At 39.2% G+C, this 20,163-nt stretch overlaps 1 protein-coding gene across 4 annotated transcripts in view; it reads left to right on the top strand.

Moving 5' to 3' along the window:
* Window positions 1-20,163, top strand: part of GCH1 (GTP cyclohydrolase 1) — a 100,685-nt gene that overhangs the window by 35,266 nt on the left and 45,256 nt on the right. For all 4 annotated transcript variants that reach the window (XM_070594242.1, XM_070594240.1, XM_008524963.2 and 1 more), the window contains exons 2-3: window positions 2,273-2,382; window positions 6,034-6,089. In XM_070594242.1, coding sequence (XP_070450343.1) covers window positions 2,273-2,382; window positions 6,034-6,089 — 166 coding nt within the window. The remainder of the gene's footprint in view (window positions 1-2,272; window positions 2,383-6,033; window positions 6,090-20,163) is intronic.

The following is a 20,163-nucleotide window of genomic DNA, read 5'->3' as shown; positions in this document are numbered from 1 at the left end:
AAGAACACTTGTTTAGATATTTTCTAGACTGTCCCTCAACTCGTCTGGTGACTAGACTGCAGTTAGGTTTTTTGGGAAAGAATACCACAGAGGTGGTATGCCCTTCTCATCCTCTTGTATCAGGAGCTGCCTGTCATCAATATGTCTAATTACTGATAACGTTAACCTTGATCACTCGGTTAAGGTAGTGTCTGCCAGGTTTCTTCACCGTAAAGTTACTATATTTCCCAGTCTGTTTCTTAGAAGCAAATCATTGCTTTTTTTTTTTAAAGATTGGCACCTGAGCTAATAAATGTTGCCAGTCTTTTTTTTTTTCTTTCTGCTTTTTCTCCCCAAACTCCCCCGGCACGTAGTTGTGTATTTTTGGTTGTGGATCCTTCTAGTTGTGGCATGTGGGACGCCGCCTCAGTGGGGCCTGATGACTGGTGCCATGTCCTCGCCCCGGATCTGAACCAGCGAAACCCTGGGCCGCCGAAGCAGAGCGCGTGAACTTAACCCCTCGGCCACGGCCGGCCCAAATTATTGCCTTTTGAATTCTGATATGCATCCGTGTGCATGGCACATAGTTTACAACCTCCTCAGCTTTAATTATTATAACAGTAATAGTGACAACTCCACCTTCACAGTTCTAAACACAGGTGGATTATCTCATTTAATTCTCATGGTACCCTGGTGAAGGAGGCATTTTTTTCATGCCCATTTTGCAACTGAGAAGACAGAGACACAGAGTGCTTTGCCCAAGGTCTAACAGCTAGTTAGTGATGGAGCCAGATACTATCTTAGACTAACTCGAGGGACAGCTTTTAACACACATGCTGTGGTTGTTGTCAGAGCTTAGAATGGGGATGCTCTCATTCTTTGCCAGAGAAAATGAATGAAGGCTTCCTACATGTCACAATTACCTTTTGTTCTTTAAGAAATATTTTTTGTTGTTCTTACTTTCAGGAAGTTTCCTGAAAGATTTTAGTAAGCAGCACATGGCAATAATACATTAACATTGTGGAGAAATCCAGGATACTCTAGGGAGCACTAAGAATCCACTTTTGGACTTGTTTCAGAAATGTGACTGAAGGTTAGGGCAGAGGATTCAGAATAGAAAACTACTTTTGGAGAAGGAGCATTTACTTAACGGATGGCACTGAACTCTCCTCCCTGGGTTTTATCAGCCTCTCCTGACAGGGGTGTCCTTTTTGTCTGTGCGGCTAAACTCCGCCTGTTCACTTTTGTTGACTACACTAATGACTTTTCTACTGCACAGCCTGACTCAGGGGATGATGACTGTGGTTAAATGATGACTCAGTATCGGTGAGCCTCTGTTCTAGTGGCAGCAGAGCCACTGAAGGTCCGGTGGTGTGGGTGGACGTGTGTACATCTTCTCTGTGACTCACTCAGCAGCCTGCCTTTCTGAAACAGCTGTAGGTGACTGCGAAGCTGTGTTCATCTCCTCCCTTCTCAGCGTCATCGTACTCTGTAATTGGGTAGCCCCAAATCCTTGAAATCATGCAGCTAGGTATCTTGAATGTATCTAGTCTGCCAAGCTGTCCAGAAATCAGTGCAGTTTTTAAAAATAAAGTTTTTTTGTTTCTAAATGTCTCTTGTGTGCCTAGCTGTGTGTGCCAGAGTCCACAGGTTAGACAAGACAGTGCTCCTCACCCAGAGCAGGTCTGGACAGGTGTACACATAAACACCGTAGTGTTTATTTCCTGAGGAAGGGAGGAAGGCAACTGTTTAGGTCTGATGTCGCATGCAATAACGCCAACATTTTACAAAGGTAGAAAATTACTTGGGGAATTGGTAACAGAGGTCAAGTTTACGGGTGTCTAGATCGGCCCTCAGAAATCAGAGGGCTAAGGATTAGTTTTTTTCTCAGATATGGTTTTCTACACATCCATGATAGAGAAAGTATTAGGTGCAAGAAAATGTAAGGAAGAAAGTGAAAGCAGCCCGTTTCTCCCATCAGAACTAGCCACTCTTTTGTTTTGCATAAATTCTTCCTCCCTTTCTCATGCTGCAAATATATTTATAATCCTGCATTTTTATGTAATACTATACCATAAGGCTTTTTCCCATCATTTAAAGAAAAACACTTTGCTAATTTGGTGGGAGAAAAATAACTAGTTTTAATTTGCATTCCCTTAATATTTTAGTAAGGATTAATGTTCTTTCTTATGTCGACTGTTAATTTGTATTTACCCATAGAGATTGTTAGCTTTTCTGCTTTGTGTCTTTCTATAAATTTGGAAATGTTACTAAAGCAAGCGTCTTATTTCAGATGTCCTAAATGATGCTGTATTTGATGAAGATCATGACGAGATGGTAATCGTAAAGGACATAGATATGTTTTCCATGTGTGAACATCATCTAGTTCCATTTGTTGGAAAGGTAAGGCTTTCTCTGTCGTTTCATAACAATTTACAAAAGCACAATCAAAGTTTTAAAATTAGGATAATTCTATTTAAAATTCTCTCCTGCTAATACCTAACGTCTCAGATATTTAGAATTACACATAAATGTTTACTCTTTATTAACTTGACTAGTAGCTTCAACTTAACAAAGCAGAAACAAAGTAGTAGAAGGCCCTGGGGCAAGCATTTCATAGTAAATACCATATTCATGAGTTAAAATAATGAGATTAAAATCACATTTTTTTCTTGGGTAGCTGCCTTGGGCTCTGAAAACCTTTGACCTTTATTTTGACTAAACAATGTTTGATCCAAGATATACTTTTGTATAATACAACATAAGCTGTAATGATTGCAGAATTTCTTGTGGAAGAGGTTATAGTATGAGTAGATTTAGTTTGTTTCCAACTCTTTCTTTATGAGGAAAAATGACTCTATTGCAAGCTAAATAATATTATCTAGCTTGTTGTAGTTAAACGTACCTTTAAGAACATGCGGGTTTAGGGCCAAGAGCTGTCCTGTTCTCTTCCCCTCCCCGCATATCATAATTTTATTTTATTTTGACTTTTTATTAATAATTTTCAAACATAAGACTTATAGAAATAGTGTTATATACCCATCACCTAAATTTAATGTGTTAATATTTGCTTCACATTTTTTGTTAAAGTATTTAATTTTTTATAAAGGAAAACAGACAGAAGAATGTACAAGTCGTAAGGGTATTCCTTACCACCTCTCAGATCAAGAGCTAGAACATTGTTAATATCCTGGAAGCTCACCTCATGCCCCTTCTTAATCCCCAGCCCGTTCCCTGTCCCCATTGGTAGCCAGTATATTGATTTCTAACACTATAGATTAGTTTTGCTTGTTTTTCAACTATATATAAATGGAAAGAATCTACAGCATATTCTGTTTTGTGTCTGGCTTCTTTTGTTCCACATCATAAGAGTTGTTGACGTTATTGCCTGTCATTGTAGTTTGTTTATTTTTCATTGCTGTGTATTATTCCATTGGACACACATACCACAGTTTATTTATCTGTTCTGTTCTTGGTGGATATTTGTGTTGTCTTCTCTCTCTCTCTCTCAGTTTTGTTTTGTTTTGCAATTACAAACAGTACTGCTACCAGCGTTCTTCTGGTGCACATATGCATGCATTTCTTTTAGAGATGTATTCGAGGAGTGGAATTGCAGGGTCCTGGGGGTATACCCATGTGCAACTTATTAGATATTGACCTTTAGTTTTCCCAAGTGGTTGTACTGATTTGCACTTCATATACTCTCACATGAATCCCAGTCTCTTCACATCCCTGCCAACACTTGGCACTTTCAGTCTTAACTTAAAAATTGAGCATTCTGATATGTGTGTAGTGGTATCTATATCTCTTTCTTAAACCTTTTACTGTAGAAAATTTCACACATATATACAAATAAAAAGACTGATATAATAAAGTTCCATGTTCCCATCAACTAGCTTCAGCAGTTATCAGTAAAGGACCAACCTTGTGATATATAGGCCCCCACTAGACTATTTTGAAGCAAACCCTAGATATCATGTATTTTTTCCATGCTTTCTTCTAGTATGTCTCTCTGAGAGATAAGGATTTTTTAAGAAACATAACTCCGGTTCGATTATCAGCCTAAAAACGTTAGCAGTAAATCCTTCAACATGTTAAAAAATATAAAGTATGTTATAGACAGCATGACTCTTCATCAGTAATTAATATGCATTCTAAAATAATATTTTATTATCCACAGTAGCACTACCATCAACAAAATTATCGGTAATTCCCAAATAGCATCTAATAACTAACCCAGATTTACATTTCTCCATCTGTCTCAACTCTTACTGTCGGCTTGGTTAAGCCAGAATCCAAATAAGGGTCTCATATTTGTATTTGCATTGCATTTGGTTGTTATGTCTGTTAAGTTTTTGATTCTAAAATAGTGTCCTACCCTCCCCCAATGGCATTCTCTCATTAAAGAGACTGGCCCAGTTATGCTATAGAGAGTGTCCCACCTTCTGGACTTGTTCCATTCAACTTCTAGATTTCCTATAAACTAGATTATATCTAAAACTTTCTAAAATTAAGGCTAAACATTTTTGAGAAGAGTATTTCATAGGAGTACTTGCAGACTCCGTATTTCATCACCTCAGGAGGCATGCGCTGCCTGGCAGTGCCACAGTTAATGACACTGGGCTTGTGATAGCAGGGCTCAGGACTTTTAAGAATGAAGGAACCTTTGAACTCATCACTGCCTTTTATTGTAAGTGACGAAATTAGGTCTAGAAAGCCTTTCACTTATCTAAGAAGCCACAGGGAGTTAGTGACTTGGCTGGGCCAGAGCCAAGAGCTTGATCCTATGCTCAGCTTCTCACGACTCTATCCTGTTGCCTTCTGCTATGATTACCTCTTTGTCTGTGTTCTTGCTAACTCTGTTTTTAAATATATTATTCAGGGATGATTTCCTAAAAATGGACATTTAAATGACTTAGGATCTTCAGGAAGATCAAAATTAGTACAAACAATGAACAAATTATAACTCTGCATATAAATATAAAAATTTCAAGTGGTACAGAGGACCTTGGTTCTATGGGAAAGTTTTAACTCTGGTTTTTCTTTGAGATACCCAACATTCGGGTGCAAATTTACTTTCTCCTTCTGCTGACCAGGAAGGCAATGAGTTGGTGTTCTCAAACTCCCAAAGCATAGTGCTAACAGGTGAAAAATCACTAATTACTACTAGGTCAGTTATTCCAGTGTACAGTAAATATTAGGTGAACAGATGCAGCCAATTCTGGCAAACCGTGATGCAAAGGAAGTTTTAATTTTACATTAGGTTAATTGATTGCTTACACATGACCATTTACTTTATTAGCCTTTTTGGAGAACTGGTATTTTTCTCATACTTAGTACTTGGTTAAAAGAGAGGTAACATTTACGTATTAGATGTTAATCAGTGCCTTTTAAAAATTAAAGAAATGGCTTTGCCTTCTAGCGGGTCCTGTAAGAACTTATGTCTGAAGATCCAGGTTCTTGCTGAGCCACATTTGTGGCTGTGTCTGTCTTCTCCTGTCAGGAGAATGGTGCTCTCCAGCAGCTTAGAAATGGGGCTGCCACACCAACACAGGGCATGGAGACCCTCTTTCAGTGCAGTGGGCCTCCGCACCAGGTGGAATTTTTAAGGTCGCCATGATGTGTGGAGTGGCAATATTTACAGTTACAGTTTCGGCCATTTAAAGGAGGTTTTCCTGGCTGCATTTTAATGTTGCTACAGAATAATTTGCCCTTTCTGGAGAATGTGTCCCCTCAGCAGAGGAAAGACTTTTAAGAATCGTATCGAGAGTTTAACCTCACCAGGAAATACCTTGACTGTACTTCAAACTTGCCATTTTATTAATTGAATCATTCTTATATATTTTCTTTTTACTGCATTTATGTACATTTTTAAATGCTTATATAATTGCTTCATTTTCTAAATCATAAAGCTTCTAGATATTTTAAGGATACATTTTCATTGTGTTGAATTACGTAGTAAGTGTACTGTATAATATTTACTTATTTCCTTATTTTGTCACAAAGAAGCACTATATTTTCACTTAGCTTATGATTTCTGTCTCGTCTCTGAAGGTCCATATCGGTTATCTTCCTAACAAGCAAGTCCTTGGCCTCAGCAAACTTGCGAGGTAAGTATGACTGTGTGGTGAATAGGAAAACAGGTTTCTAGGACCTGCCCCTATTCGGTGAGAGTCTCACCAGCGTTTTTCTCTTGACCAGTGTGGATCTAACCTGGAAGTCATATTGCAATTTAAAATTTATAGTTGCAGAGACAAACAGACTTAGAGGACCTGAAGCACAATGACCTTATCTTCCTGCTCCTCCACTGTCTGCTCTCCTCTCCTACCTCCCCCCTCTTCCTCCACCGACACATCCTTGAAGTCTTAGGTCACACCTTCCTCTGTAGACTTCCCTGACTGGAGAGGCCCCGAGAGTGTATTCAGGCAAGTCCCTGACCTTTAAGGGTGGTTTAGCCAGCAGGGAGGGGTGGGAGAGGACACCTGGGCAGGGGTCTAACTGCTCTGCACCGTTTTCAGACTTTTAATCAAACTGCCATTTGGGGCCTCAGCCCTGCCCTCTGCTGTCCCTGCGTACCTCCAGGCATTTCTCTGGCATTCTGCAGGGCCAGTCAGGTCACTTCTGCTTTCTTTGCCTCTGCAGACACAAGACTGTGCCTTCCTTGGCTTTCTCAGCTCTGTTCAGAGACAATGTTTGTTCTCGTCTCACCTAGTTCTCTCCTTTCTGCTACAGTCATCTTTTCCATTCTTTAGCCTTTTAAAAAATTCCTTTGCTACCATTTTTATTTTGGTTTTAGGAAGGAGAGGTGATATATAGGCGTGCTCATCTGTGTTTAACTGGAAGTCAATTTAAGGGTTAGTGTTCATATATCTCTGATAGACCCAACCACCAATACTTTATTGCTTCTAAATATCCTTTTCTGTAATTTCTTTGTATAGGGTTAATGAGTCTTGGGTGATGCGGAAATACTGGGAAGTGTGTATGTGTGTGTGTGTGTGTCTGTGTTGAGAGAGAGTTAAGAATAAAATGAAGGAACAGGTAATGAACATACAGTCACGTGTCTTACACCTTTTTTAAATAAAAAGCTAAGTTTGGATAACTCGATCGAAGTTTTTTAGTGGCCCTATAAAAATTGGAATAGAAGAATCTTTGTGACCATCTGACTGTTCTGTGGCTCTGATGTGTTCCGGCTTCTCCGCTTGGGCACTGGGATTCACCACAACCCTGAAGTGGTAGTCCAGACCTTTTCCAATTCCATGTTGGAATCTGCAACCACCACTCCAGCAATCTGACAGCTGCTCTCCACAGCTCTTCTTTTTACTTTGTTTTCACTTCCTCTTTCTTACTCATTTCCTCTAGGGATTAAAGAGAAAGTAGGTAGAAGAGAGAAATTTAACTTCCCTAATTTATGACCTCATTCCTGCTAAGCAGTCTTGCCACCAAACAGGGTACTTGGCACCGTGGAAGGAGGTTATTATGTCATAGCTGTAATCGCTTCACTGCAGCGAGGCACTTAACACAAATCTGGAAACATCTTGCTGCTTTTCAGTGATCTGTACCCAGTGGCAGTGCCGAGGGGTGGCTGAAAAAGGGTATTGGTGGAGACGGGGGTAATTAAATTCCTGTAGTTTCTAATAGTAGCCCACACCCCACTAACTTACTCTCAAATAATAAAGTCATGTCAACTGTGAATAAAACTGTCTTTACTAAAATTGTGTATCTTTATCATTTTAGAATGCATAGTCTGGGTGAAATCGGCGTGCTTGCTGTGCAGACGTAGCTGTAGGCCCCGTCTCCTGCTGCCCCCACTTCCAGCAAGATCGCCAACCCTACTCCTTTCCCATACAGAAATTCTGGCAGTGCTGATGCCTGTAACAGAATGTCCATATGTGGAAGGTGTGTAGTGGGTAGTTTTCACCTATGTAAAAGCGTGGCAGACCACACTAGGCCCGTCTTAATGTCAGTGGCCTTCTCTAGAAGACCACACTGTGTAGACCGTGAGTAACACCTTGTAGAAATAGATTCCGGAGTGAACCAGTGAGATCTTGAAATAAATCGTAACTTGGAGGTAGAAGAGAATAATCCCTGGTTGTTTCCTTTACTAGTGAAAGGAAAAGATCTCAGTAAGTAAGCTTTTATGAAACGATACAAAGGAGTTTATTAATGTAGGGATTTGTCCTTTCACTAATAGGATTAAAGCTTTAGAAAAAAATGGAACACTACACGAGAGAACTGAGTGTATGTTACTTTCAGATAGTTTGTAAAAAGATGTTTTTTATTGTAGTAACATTGGTTTATAACATTATATAAATTTCAGGTATACATCATAATATATTTCGAATTCTGGGTAGATTACATCATGTTCACCACCCAAAGACTAATTACCATCCATCACCGCACACATATGCCTAATGATTCCTTTCACCATCCTCCCCGCCGCCTTCCCCTCTGGTAACCACCAATCCAATCTCTGTTGCTGTGTGTGTGTTTGTTGTTGTTTTTATCTTCTACTTGGGAGCGAGGTCCTATGGTATTTGACTTTCTCCCTCTGAACTAATTTCAGTCAGCATAATACCCTCAAGGTCCATCCACGGTGTCATAAATGGCTGTCATTTCTTATGGTTGAGTAGTAATCCATTGTGTGTATATACTACATCTTCTTTATCCATTTGTCCCTTAATAGGCACCTAGGTTGCTTTCTCCTCTTGGCTATTTTGAATAATGCTGTGATGAACGTAGGGGTGCATGTATCTTTATGCATTCGTGTTTTCAAGTTCTTTGGATAAATACCCAGCAGTGGAATCATATGGTAGATCTATTCTTAATTTTCTGAGGAATCTCCGTTCTGTTTTCTATAGTGGCTGCACCAGTTTGCATTCCCACCAGCAGTGTACAAGGGTTGTCTTCTCTCCACATCCTCTCCAACACTTATTGTTTCCTGTCTTGTCAATTATAGCCATTCTGACAGGAGTGAGGTGATATCTCATTCTGGTTTTGATTTTCATTTCCCTGATAATTAATGATGTTGAACATCTTTTCATATGCCTGTTGGCCATCCATATATCTGCTTTGGAGAAATGTCTGTGCAGATCTTTTGCCCATTTTTTAATTGAGTTGTTAGTTTTTTGTTGTTGAGATGTTTGAGTTCTTTGTATATTTTGGATATTAACCCCTTATCTGATATATGGTTTGCAAGTATCTTCTCCCAGTTGTTAGGCTGTGTTTTCGTTTTGTTGATGGTTTCCTTTGCTGTGCAGAAGCTTTTTAGTTTGATATAGTCCCATTTGTTTATTTATTCCTTTGTTTCCCTTGCCCAGTCAGACTTGGTATTTGAAAAAATACTGCTAAGACAGATGTCAAACAGCATGCTGCCTATGTTTTCTTCTAGAAGTTTCATGGTTTCAGATCTTATGTTCAAGTCTTTATTCCATTTTGAGTTGATTTTGGTGCATGGTGTAAGATAATGGTCTACTTTCTTTCTTTTGCATGTGGCTGTCCAGTTTCCCCAACACCACTTATTAAAGAGACTGTCCTTTCCCCATTGTATGATCTTGGCTCCCTTGTCGAAAATTAGTTGTCCATAGATGTGTGGGTTTATTTCTGGGCTCTCGATTCTGTTCCATTGACCTTGTCTGTTTTTGTGCCAGTACCATGGTGTTTTAGTTACTTTAGCTTTGTAGTAGGGTTTGAAATCAGGGAGTGTGATACCTCCAGCTTTGTTCTTTTTTCTCAGGATTCCTTTGGATATTGGGGGTCTTTTGTTGTTCCATATAAATTTTAGGATTCTTTGTTCTATTTCTGTGAAAAATGTCATTGGAACTTAGATGAGGATTGCATTTAATCTATAGATTGCTTTAGGAAGTATGGACATTTTAACTAATGTTAATTCTTCCAATCTAAGAGCATGGAATATCTTTCTATTCTTTGTATCCTCTTCAATTTCTTTCAACAATGTTTTATAGTTTTCAGCTCACAGATGTTTCACCTCTTTAGTTAAATTTATTCCTAGGTATTTTATTTTTTTGTCGTTGCAATTGTAAATGGGATTGTATTCTTACTTTCTTTTTCTATTGCTTCTTTGTTAGTGTATAGAAATACAACTGATTTTTGTATGTTGATTTTGTATCCTGCAACTTTACTGTATTTGTTTATTATTTCTAAAAGTTTTTCAGTGGATTCTTCAGTGTTTTCCATATATAAAATCATATCATCTGCAAATAGTGACAGTTTCACTTCTTCTTTTCCAATTTGGATCCCTTTTACTTCTTTTTCTCGCCTGATTGCTCTGGTTAGGACTTCCAATACTATGTTAAATAAGAGTGGTGACAGTGGGCATCGTTGTCTTGTTCCTGTTCTTAGAGGGATAGCTTTCAGATTTTCTCCAGTGAAAATGATATTAGCTGTGGGTTTGTCATATATGACCTTTATTATGTTGAGGTACTTTCCTTCTATACACATTTTGTTCAGAGTTTTTATCATAAATGGATGCTCTGTCTTGTCAAATGCTTTCTCTGCATCTATTGAGATGATCATGTGATTTTTATTCTTCATTTTGTTAATGCAGTGTATCATATTGATTGATTTGCAGATGTTGAACCATCCCTGCATCCCTGGAATAAATCCCTCTTGATCATGATGTATGATCTTTTTAATGTATTGTTGTATTTGATTTGCTAGTATTTTGTTGAGGATTTTTGCATCGATGTTCATCAGTGACATTGGGCTGTAATTTTCTTTTTTGTGTTGTCCTTGTCTGGTTTAGGTATCAAGATAATGTTGTCTTCGTAGAATGAGTTAGGAAGCCTCCCCTCTTCTTCAGTTTTTTGGAAGAGTTTGAGAAGGATAGGTATTAAGTCTTCTTTGAATGTTTGGTAGAATTCACCAGGGAAGTCATCTGGTCCTGGACTTTTATTTTGGGGAAGTTTTTGATTACTGTTTCAATTTCCTTATTGGTGATTGGTCTATTCAAATTCTCTATTTCTTCTTGATTCACTTTCGGAAGGTTGTATGATTCTAAGAATTTATCCGTTTCTTCTAGATAATCCAGTTTGTTGGCATATAGCTTTTCATAGTCTTCTCTTATCATCTTTTGTATTTCTGAGGTGTCCATTTTAATTTCTCCTCTTTCATTTTTGATTTTATTTAAGCCATCTGTCTTTTTTTCTTGGTGAGTCTAGCTAAAGGTTTGTCGATTTTGTTTATCCTTTCAAAGAACCAGCTCTCGATTTCATTGATTTTTTCTATTGTTTTTTAAGTCTCTAATTCATTTATTTCTGCTCTTATTTTTATTATTTCCTTTCTTCTACTGATTTTGGGCTTTGTTTGTTCTTCTTTTTCTGGTTCCTTTAGATGCACTGTTAGATTGTTTATTTGGGATTTTTCTTGCTTGTTGAGGTGGACCTGAATTGCTATAAAATTCTGACTTAGAACTGCTTTTGCTGTATCCCATATATTTTGGCATGTCATATTTTCATTTTCATTTGTTGCCAGGTGTTTTTTGATTTCTCCTTTGATTTCTTCATTGACCCGGTAATGCAAAATTCAGTAGCATTTTGTGTAATCTCCACATATTTGTGGCTTTTCTGATTTTCTTCCTGTAGTTGATTTCTAGTTTCATACCTTTGTGGTCAGAAAAGATGTTTGGTATTATTTCTGTCTTCTTAAATGTATTGAGATTTGTTTGATGGCCTAATGTGTGATCTATCCTGGAGAATATTCCATGAGCATTTGAAAAGAATGTATATTCTGCAGTTTTTTGGATGGAATGTTCTGTTTATATCTTCTAAGTCCATCCGGTCTAACATGTCAGTTAAGGCCACTGTTTCCTTATTGATCTTCTGTTTGGATGATCTGTCCATTGGTGTAAGTGGAGTGTTAAAGTCCCCTACTATTATTATGTTACTGTCTACTTCTCCTTTTATGTCTGTGTAATAATTGCTTTATATATTTAGGTGCTCCTATGTTAGGTGCATAGATACTTACAGTGTTGTATCCTCTTGTTGGATTGTTCCCTTTATCATTATGTAGTGCCATTCTTTGTCCCTTGTTACAATTTTGTTTTAAAATTTACTTTGTGTGATAGGAGTATTCCTACCCCAGCTTTCCTTTCTTTGCCATCTACATTGAATATCTTTTTCTATCTGTTCACTGTCAGTTTGTGAGTGTCTTTAGGTCTGAAGTGTGTCTCTTGTATGCAGCATGTATATATATATGGGTCTTGTTTTTTTATCCAATCAGCCACCCTAAGCCTTTTGATTGGAGTATTTAGTCCATTGACATTTAAAGTAACTATTGATAAATATGTATGTATTGTCATTTTGTTACTTTTTTCTGCATGTTTTAGTAGTTCTTCTCTGTTCCTTTCTTCTTCTCTTGCTCTCTTCCCTTGTGGTCTGATGCCTTTCTTTAGTAATACGTTTGATTTCCTTTCTCTTACTTATTTGCTTATTTATTATATGTTTCTGGTTTGTGATTGCCATGAGGTTCATATATAATATTCTACATATGTAGCAATCTATATTAAGTTGATAGTCTCTTTAGTTTGACCTCTTTCTAAAAGCTATACTCTTTTACTCCCTTCCTCCCCCATTTTAAGTTTTTGAAATCATATCTAATCTCTTATTTTGTGTGTGTCTATCCATTACCCTCTTATCATCGAAATAGGTCATTTTAGTCTTTCGTCTTTTAACCTTCATATTATCTTCATAGGTGGTTGATCTGTACCTTTATGGTATTTTTGCCTTTACCAGTGATTTTATTACCAAGTTTTTTTTTTGTTTTTATATAATTTTCTTATTCCTATTTGTGGTCTTCTCTTTCCCCGTTAAATAAGTCCCTTCAGCATTTCTTGTAAAACTGGTTTCTTGGTGGTAAACTCCTTTAATTTTTGCTTGTCTGGGAAATTCTTTGTCTCTCCTTCCATTCTGAATGATAATCTTGCCAGGTAGAGTATTCTTGGCTGTAGGTTTATTCCTTTCAGCACTTTAAATATGTCGTGCCCATCTCTTCTAGCCTGTAGGATTTCAGCTGAGAAGTCAGCTGATAGCCTTATGGGGTTTCCTTTGTATGTCACTTGTTGCCTTTCTTTTGAAGCTTTTAGGATTCTCTCTTTATGTTTTATGTGGCCGTTTTAGTTATAATGTGTCTTGGTGTGGGCCTCTTTGGGTGTGTCTTGTTTGGTGCTCTCTGTTCTTCCTGTACTTGGATGTCTGTTTCCTTCCTTAGGTTATGAAAGTTTTTGGCTATTCATTCTTCAAATAGATTCTCTGCCTCTTTTTCTCATTCGTCTCCTTCTGGGACACCCATAATAAGAATGTTAATCTGCCTCATATTGTCTCAGAGTTCTCTTAGACTGTTCTTGTTGTGTATAATTCTTTTTTCTTTTATCTGTTCAGCTTGGGTGATTTCCTCTAGTCTTTTGTCCAGGTTGCTCATCTGTTCTTCTATATCATCTACTCTGCTATTGAGTCCCTCTAGTGAATTTTTCATTTCCAGTATTGTATTCTTCATTTCTGATTGGTTCTTTCTTTTTTTTTTTTTTTAAAGATTGGCACCTGAGCTAACATCTGTTGCCAATCTTCTTTTTCTTCTCAAAGCCCCCAAATACGTAGTTGTATATTCTATTTGTTGGTCCTTCTGGTTGTGCTATGTGGGATGCTGCCTCAGCATGGCCTGATGAGCAGTGGCATGTCTGCGCCCAGCATCTGAACCAGTGAAACCCTGGGCCTCCAAAGCAGAGCACATGAACTTAACCACTTGGCCATGGGGCTGGCCCCTGATTGGTTCTTTTTTATATTTTCCAATTGTTTGTTGATGTTCTCACAGTGTTCACCCAGTCTTCTCCCAAGATCAGTGAGCATCTTTGTCAAATTGTTTATTTCTCTTTCATTTTGTTCTTTTTCTGGGGTTTTGTCCTGTTCCCTTGCTTGGCACATATTCCTTTGCTCCTCATTTTGCCTCTTTCTCTGTGCTTATATCTATGTTTTAGGTGAATCAACTAAGTCTCCTGATCTTGGAGAAGTGACCTTTGGTAAGAGACACCTTTTGAGGCCCAGCAGTGTGCTTCCCTCTCATCAGCAGTCCAAATGTTCCCGGAGTGACCCCTGTGTGGGCTACTTGTGTCCATCTGCTGCGGCAGGGTTGCTCTTACTGCAGGTACCCAGAGAGTCTAGGCTTTCCCTCCCTGGCCGAGTGTTTGTGAATTGGGTTTGGGGAGCCTCAGCACCGTTGGCTACAAAGTCTATCAGCACACTTCTATGGCAGTTTTTCTTCTAAGTGAGTAGGCACCCAGTGGGGCTTATTGTTAGGCTCACGTGCTTACAATTGCTATAGGCCTCAGGCCTGCAAGGCTGTTGTCAGCTATATCACCTTGCAGCTGAGTGGGGCTGGCCCCAGGCACAGGAACACCCAATTGTTTCAGGTTTTGCAAGGGGCCGATCCCTTTTGTGGCTGTTCCTGAAGCACAGGTCTGCTGCTGCTGCTGAGCCCCACCCCCCACAGGTCCTCACACACCATCAACATGGTCCTGGCCCACGCACACTTCCCAACCCCTGGAGCGTACCCAAGCACCCCACTGCAGAAGCCACCACACTCTCCACCAATGCCCCCTACACTTCACCTGCTCTTCACGCAGGCCCTGCCCCACAGAGGCAGACACACCTGCCTGCCTGCAGAGGATCGAGGCACCCAGTTTATGCAGGCTGACGCTTAGCCTGAGGGCTTGCTATTGAATGGGGCCAGTCCCTAGGGTGGGCTTCCTGCCCTGGCTGAGCTGGATTAAATCAGTGCTCTAGTGGATGCAGCAGACCCCTGGGCTAACAGACCAAGAGAAGAACTTCAATGGCACCTGCCAGTGTCTTTATCAGCATACCTGCACTAGTTAAACAATGCTGCCGCCAATGTCTCAGACCTCAGAGAAGTCTCACCTCTTACCAAGATGTACCCATAGCCTACCAGGTGAGTCTCTTCACCAAAGGACTGTGCACCTTACTTTCTGGTGATTTTAGGTTGCTTTCTGAGATGGGTGAATTTGTGCATGAGCCCTTTAAGAGCCGGGTTTTTCTGCTTATGTCTGATAGCTTTTCTGGGGGTATTCCCCACTGCAGTTAATAGCCAGCCAAACCAGATAGTATGAGACTTGTCTCAGTTGTGCTGAGTTCAAAGGATGCTTGTAGTGGTAACAGAGGTCCCCACTCAGGTCCCCATTTCTCCAGGGAAGGCCGCATATCTTAGGGTGGCTCCCGCTGTGCTGTGAAGCTCCACGGCTTGCAAAGGTGGCTTTTTTTCTTTCCAGAAGGAATTTCTGCCTCTTCCACCTCAGTCGGGGCTGTCCCTTGTTATGGGGGTTGTTTCTATCCAGTTTTCAGTTCTGTCTCTGGGGTAGTTTTTCCAAGAATGGTTGTAACCTGGTTGTATTCATGGGAGGAGGTGAGTTCAGAGTCCGCCTATGCCACCCTCTTGACGAGATCCCCTAAAAAATTTGAATAGAGGATCTATTAAATGGGAAAGAAGACTAAGATTTTATCCAACTGATTATTCCTTATAAGAAGTAGCAATATTTAGCAAGTCAAGAGTAATAAAGAAAACTGAATGTCTTAGCAAAACTTCACTGCTCATTTTAATCTTGTATGTGAGGTTTGTTATATGCTTGCCTTTAAACGAATGACCTTTCAGTGCCAGGGAAGTCAAATATCAAACAGTAAAGCCTTAAGGAACAAGAAAATGCCAGAAGTGAGTTGATCTGGTTTAACTATAGTAAAATTCTAGAGTAAACTTAGGTTTGAATAGAAATTCCTTTTGTTGCTGAAAGTCCAGTGAATATGTATTAGTTTTCTTGCCTTCGAATAATTGAATGAACATAATTCTATCTTGAATATAGAATTGTAGTGCCTTGGGGTAGCCATTGCTGAATCTGTTTATTGAGCACTTGCTGTGAAGGGACGCTGTGCCAGCGATTGTGGTTGCTAGGGAGAGGTAGGACACAGCCCCTGCCTTCAAGGGCAGGGACAGTCTGAGGCAGCAGGTGCCACAGAAGTGCCTGATTAGGAGCTCCCAGTTCAGAGGAGCATCTCAGTTCAGAGGAGCCACAGATGCCTGTGGCCTGGCAGGGTTGGAGACGCCCAGAGGGGGAGGGCTGAGAGACTTGTAAATGGAAGAGTTCCTCTAGGTGTAGTTAGTGCATAAGCAAAGGCCAATCCAAGGGTAGGAGCAAGGCGTATTCTGGTGGATAGGGAGCAGGTTGATTGACAGACATAAGAGATTTGGGCAGGGGTGACTGGGAGATAGTGACAAAGGCAGAGTGGGCATTAGATTACAGAGGCAACATTCTTTTTGCCTCTTTCTCTCTATTATAAAAGTAACACACTTACCAGTTAAATACAAATGAGTGGGAAGGCAAAGCTTTCCTAGTTCCATTCCCCAGAGTTAAAACTGGAGATTTCTTTCACTATCCTTCTGGAAAATTTCTATGCAAACACAAACATATAGCTCTTTAAAACTAGCAAAACAAAGCAAAAAAAAGGGAGATCGTACCCCACATTCTGTACTACAACTTTTCTTTTCTTTTTTTTTTTTAATTAAAAATATTCTGAAATCCCTTGGACATTTTTTAGTCCAAAAAGTCCAAGTTCCTTTTAATGACTATATAGTATTTCTTTGATTAATATAATCCATTATCCAGTCTTTAATATAGATAAGAATAGTCTACAGTTTGAGACTATTTTCAAAAAAGGAGAAAAAATGCTTTGGTGAATGTATTTTTGTATATTTGCATACTTTGAGTCTGCCTGTGAGAGGAATTGCTAGTGTAAAATTTGCTGGGTTAAAGGTAGCTGAATTTTTGATATTACCAAATTGCTCTCCAAAAAACATCATACCAATTTATACTCTTAATAATAGATAAATGGTGTATGTTTCTCTACACTTTTGCCAACGTTGGCTTACATCATTCTTTTCAACCTCTGCCAAACAGAGAAGTGAAAATTGGTACCTTTTGTTTTAATTGGCATTTCTTTAATGCAAGAGTGATGTTGAATCTTTTCAGAAACTTCCCGCTCTTAGCCTTTGCTAATTTTTCCATTGGGTCATTTGTCTTTTTAGGACTGATTTGTATGAGCTCTCTGAATGTGAAAGCAGTTAAGTCAGGTGCTGCAAATAATTTTTCCCAGCTTGTCAGTTGTGTTTTGATTTATTTTATAGTATTATTTTTCCATATAGAAGTTTAAACCTTTTATGCAGTAATAAACTCATGTTTTTTTGTGGCCTTATTTTATATTTACGTCTTTGTTCCATTTGGAATCTATTTTAGGGTAAGGAGGGAGGAGGACCCACTCATCGCTGTTTGCTCACCAGCCTCCTGCAGCAGCCCCCTTTGCCCCATTACCATGCTGGCTTCTTGCTTCTTGTCCTTGCTGCCGGTCTGCTAGGCCTTTCTTATGTTCCTCCTGCATTATCGTTAAACTTCTACCTCCTCCCTGCCTTTAATCTCTTTGGGTCCTTAAATCTGCTCTCAAGTGCTGCTAGGATATTCTTTCTAAAGTGTGGATTTCCTGCTGCTGCTCTCCGTAACTCTCCATAACATTTAAGCTGACTTTAGCTGACAAGTCCCACTCTGAGCTAGTTCCATCTCCTGCTGCTCTTTTGCTCTTTGCTCTGGCCACATTTGAGAATTTGCAGCCTGGTGTCAAGTCAAGCTTGTCAAGTCACGTTATATGAAGTCATCCAAAATACTCTTTAGGATTTGCAAGGGTTAAATTGTACCATCATGCATTCTTCCTGCAAAAGTGTCACCAGATGACTTTTTCAGTTGCCAGAGGAGGAGAGAAAGCATAATACAAAAGAGAAAACAGGGGACCTAGCACAGGTATTATAAGACCAGTAAGTGGACTATTTAAATAAGATGTCCATTGGTTATGTCTAGTACTCAACTATGTCCCCTTTATTTTAATAATCAAAGCAGTATGGCACTGGCATATAAACAGATGCATCGACCAATGGAGCAGAATAGAGAGCTCAGAAGTAAACCCATGCATATATGGTCAATTAATTTACAACAAAGGAGCCAAGAGTATACAATGGGGAAAGGATAGTCTCCTCAATAAATGGTGTTAGGAAAACTGGACCCCTGTCTTACACCATATATAAAATCCACTCAAAATGGATTGAAGATTTGAACATAAGACCTGAAACCATAAAACTCCTAGAAGAAAACCTAGGGGATAAGCTCCTTGACATCAGTCTTGGTGATGATTTTTTGGACTTGACACCAAAAGCAAAGGCAGCAAAAGCAAAAATAAAAAAATGGGACTAGGTCAAACTAAAAAGCTTCTGCACAGCAAAGGAAACCATCAACAAAACGAAAAGGCAACCTACTGAATGAAAGAAAATATTTGCAAATTATATATCTTATAAGGGTTAATATCCAAAATATGTAAAGAATTCTTACAACTCACTGCTGAAGAAACAGACGATCCAATTAAAAAATGGGCAGAAAAATGGATAGACGTCTTTCCAAAAAAGACACACAGATGGCCAACAAATATATGAAAAGGCGCTCGTCATCACTAATCATCAGGGAAATGCAAATCAAAACCACAATGAAATACCACCTCACATCTGTTAGAATGCCTGTTATCAAAAAGACAAGAGATGAGTGTTGCCGCAGATGTGGAGAGAAGGGAGCACTTGTGCGCTGTTGGCGGGAAGGTAAATTGGTGCAGCCACTATGGGGACAGTATGGAGGTTCCTCAAAAAGTTAAAAATAGAACTACCATATCCAGCAATCCTACTTCTGGGTATATATCCAAAGGAAATGAAGACAGGATATCAAAGAGATATCTGTACTCCTATGTTCATTGTTCTTACCAAAAAAAATGGGGCTATGGATGTGTTAATTAACTAGATGGAGGAATCATTTCTCAGTGTCTTTGCATATCAAATCACGTGATGTACACTTTAAATCATCCGTTGCCGGTCTTCCTCTTTTTGCTTGAGGAAAATTGTCCCCAAGCTGACATCTGTGCCAATCTTCGTCTCTTTTGTATGTGTGATGCTGCCACAGCATGGTCTGATGGGCGTGTGTAGGTCCACACCAGGGATCCGAACCCGTGAACCCCAGGCCGCCAAAGTGGAGCACGCAGACTTCAGCACCACACCACCAGGCCAGCCCTAAATATCTTAAAATTTTTGTGTCAGTTGTACCTAAGTAAAGCTGAAATTTTTTTAAAAGCTGCACTTTGGAATTAAATTTATAGCCATAAATACTTTCATCATTAAATACAGACAACAAATAAATTAAGCATTCAATATTTTTTTAAAGAAAAAGAATTATAAAGCAAGTTTAAAGAACAAATGGGAAAGAAAAAATATTTAGAAAAATCAGAAAAGAATAGAAATCATAAATCGAAGTTGAAAATCTTGTATCATAGATTGCTTGGATGTATAATTGAGAGGATACATACTAGTATCTAGGAATGAGAGGCTATGTAACTAAAAATATGCTTTAAAAACTTTAAATCTTTGTGAATAAGTTTAAAAAAAAGCTGGAGAGAGAAGGGAATAAACGAAAAGTTAGAAAACTTGGATAAACTAGTAACCATTAGAAAAGTCAAATTAATGCTGGGAGTCGGGTGGGAGGTGGGGCTGGGCTCAGTCAGTTTAACAGCATTCTCTCAAACTTCCAAGTGACCACGAATTCCCATGTTATATAAGGCAGTCCAGAGCATGGGAAAACCTGAAAAGCTACACAAGTAACTGACAAAGCTGACAATCCCTTATAACAGAGCCTGATAAAGCTGGCTTTAGAAAAATTATAGACTGATCTCAGCTACAAATGTGGTTGTAAAAATCCTAAATGTCGAAAAAAGCTACTTTAGGGGGCCGAGCCAGTAGCGCAGTGGTTAAGTTTACACATTCTGCTTCGGCGGGCCGGGGTTCACCAATTCAGATTGCAGGTGTGGACCTACCTGCTGCTTGTCAAGCCATGCTGTGGCAGGTGTCCCACATATAAAGTAGAGGAAGAGGGGCATGGATGTTAGCTCAGGGCCAGTCTTCCTTAGCAAAAAAGAGGAAGATTGGCAGCAGATGTTAGCTCAGGGCTAATCTTCCTCAAAAAAAATAAATAATAAAGCTATTTTAACAGGCTACAAGGGGCTGGCCCTGTGGCCAAGTGGTTAAGTTCTTGCGCTC

This window comes from Equus przewalskii, chromosome 25, assembly GCF_037783145.1.
Source record: "Equus przewalskii isolate Varuska chromosome 25, EquPr2, whole genome shotgun sequence".
Lineage (NCBI taxonomy): Eukaryota > Metazoa > Chordata > Mammalia > Perissodactyla > Equidae > Equus > Equus przewalskii.
The sequence above is the reverse complement of the archived record's forward strand: the minus strand, read 5'-3'. Positions and strand labels throughout refer to the sequence as shown.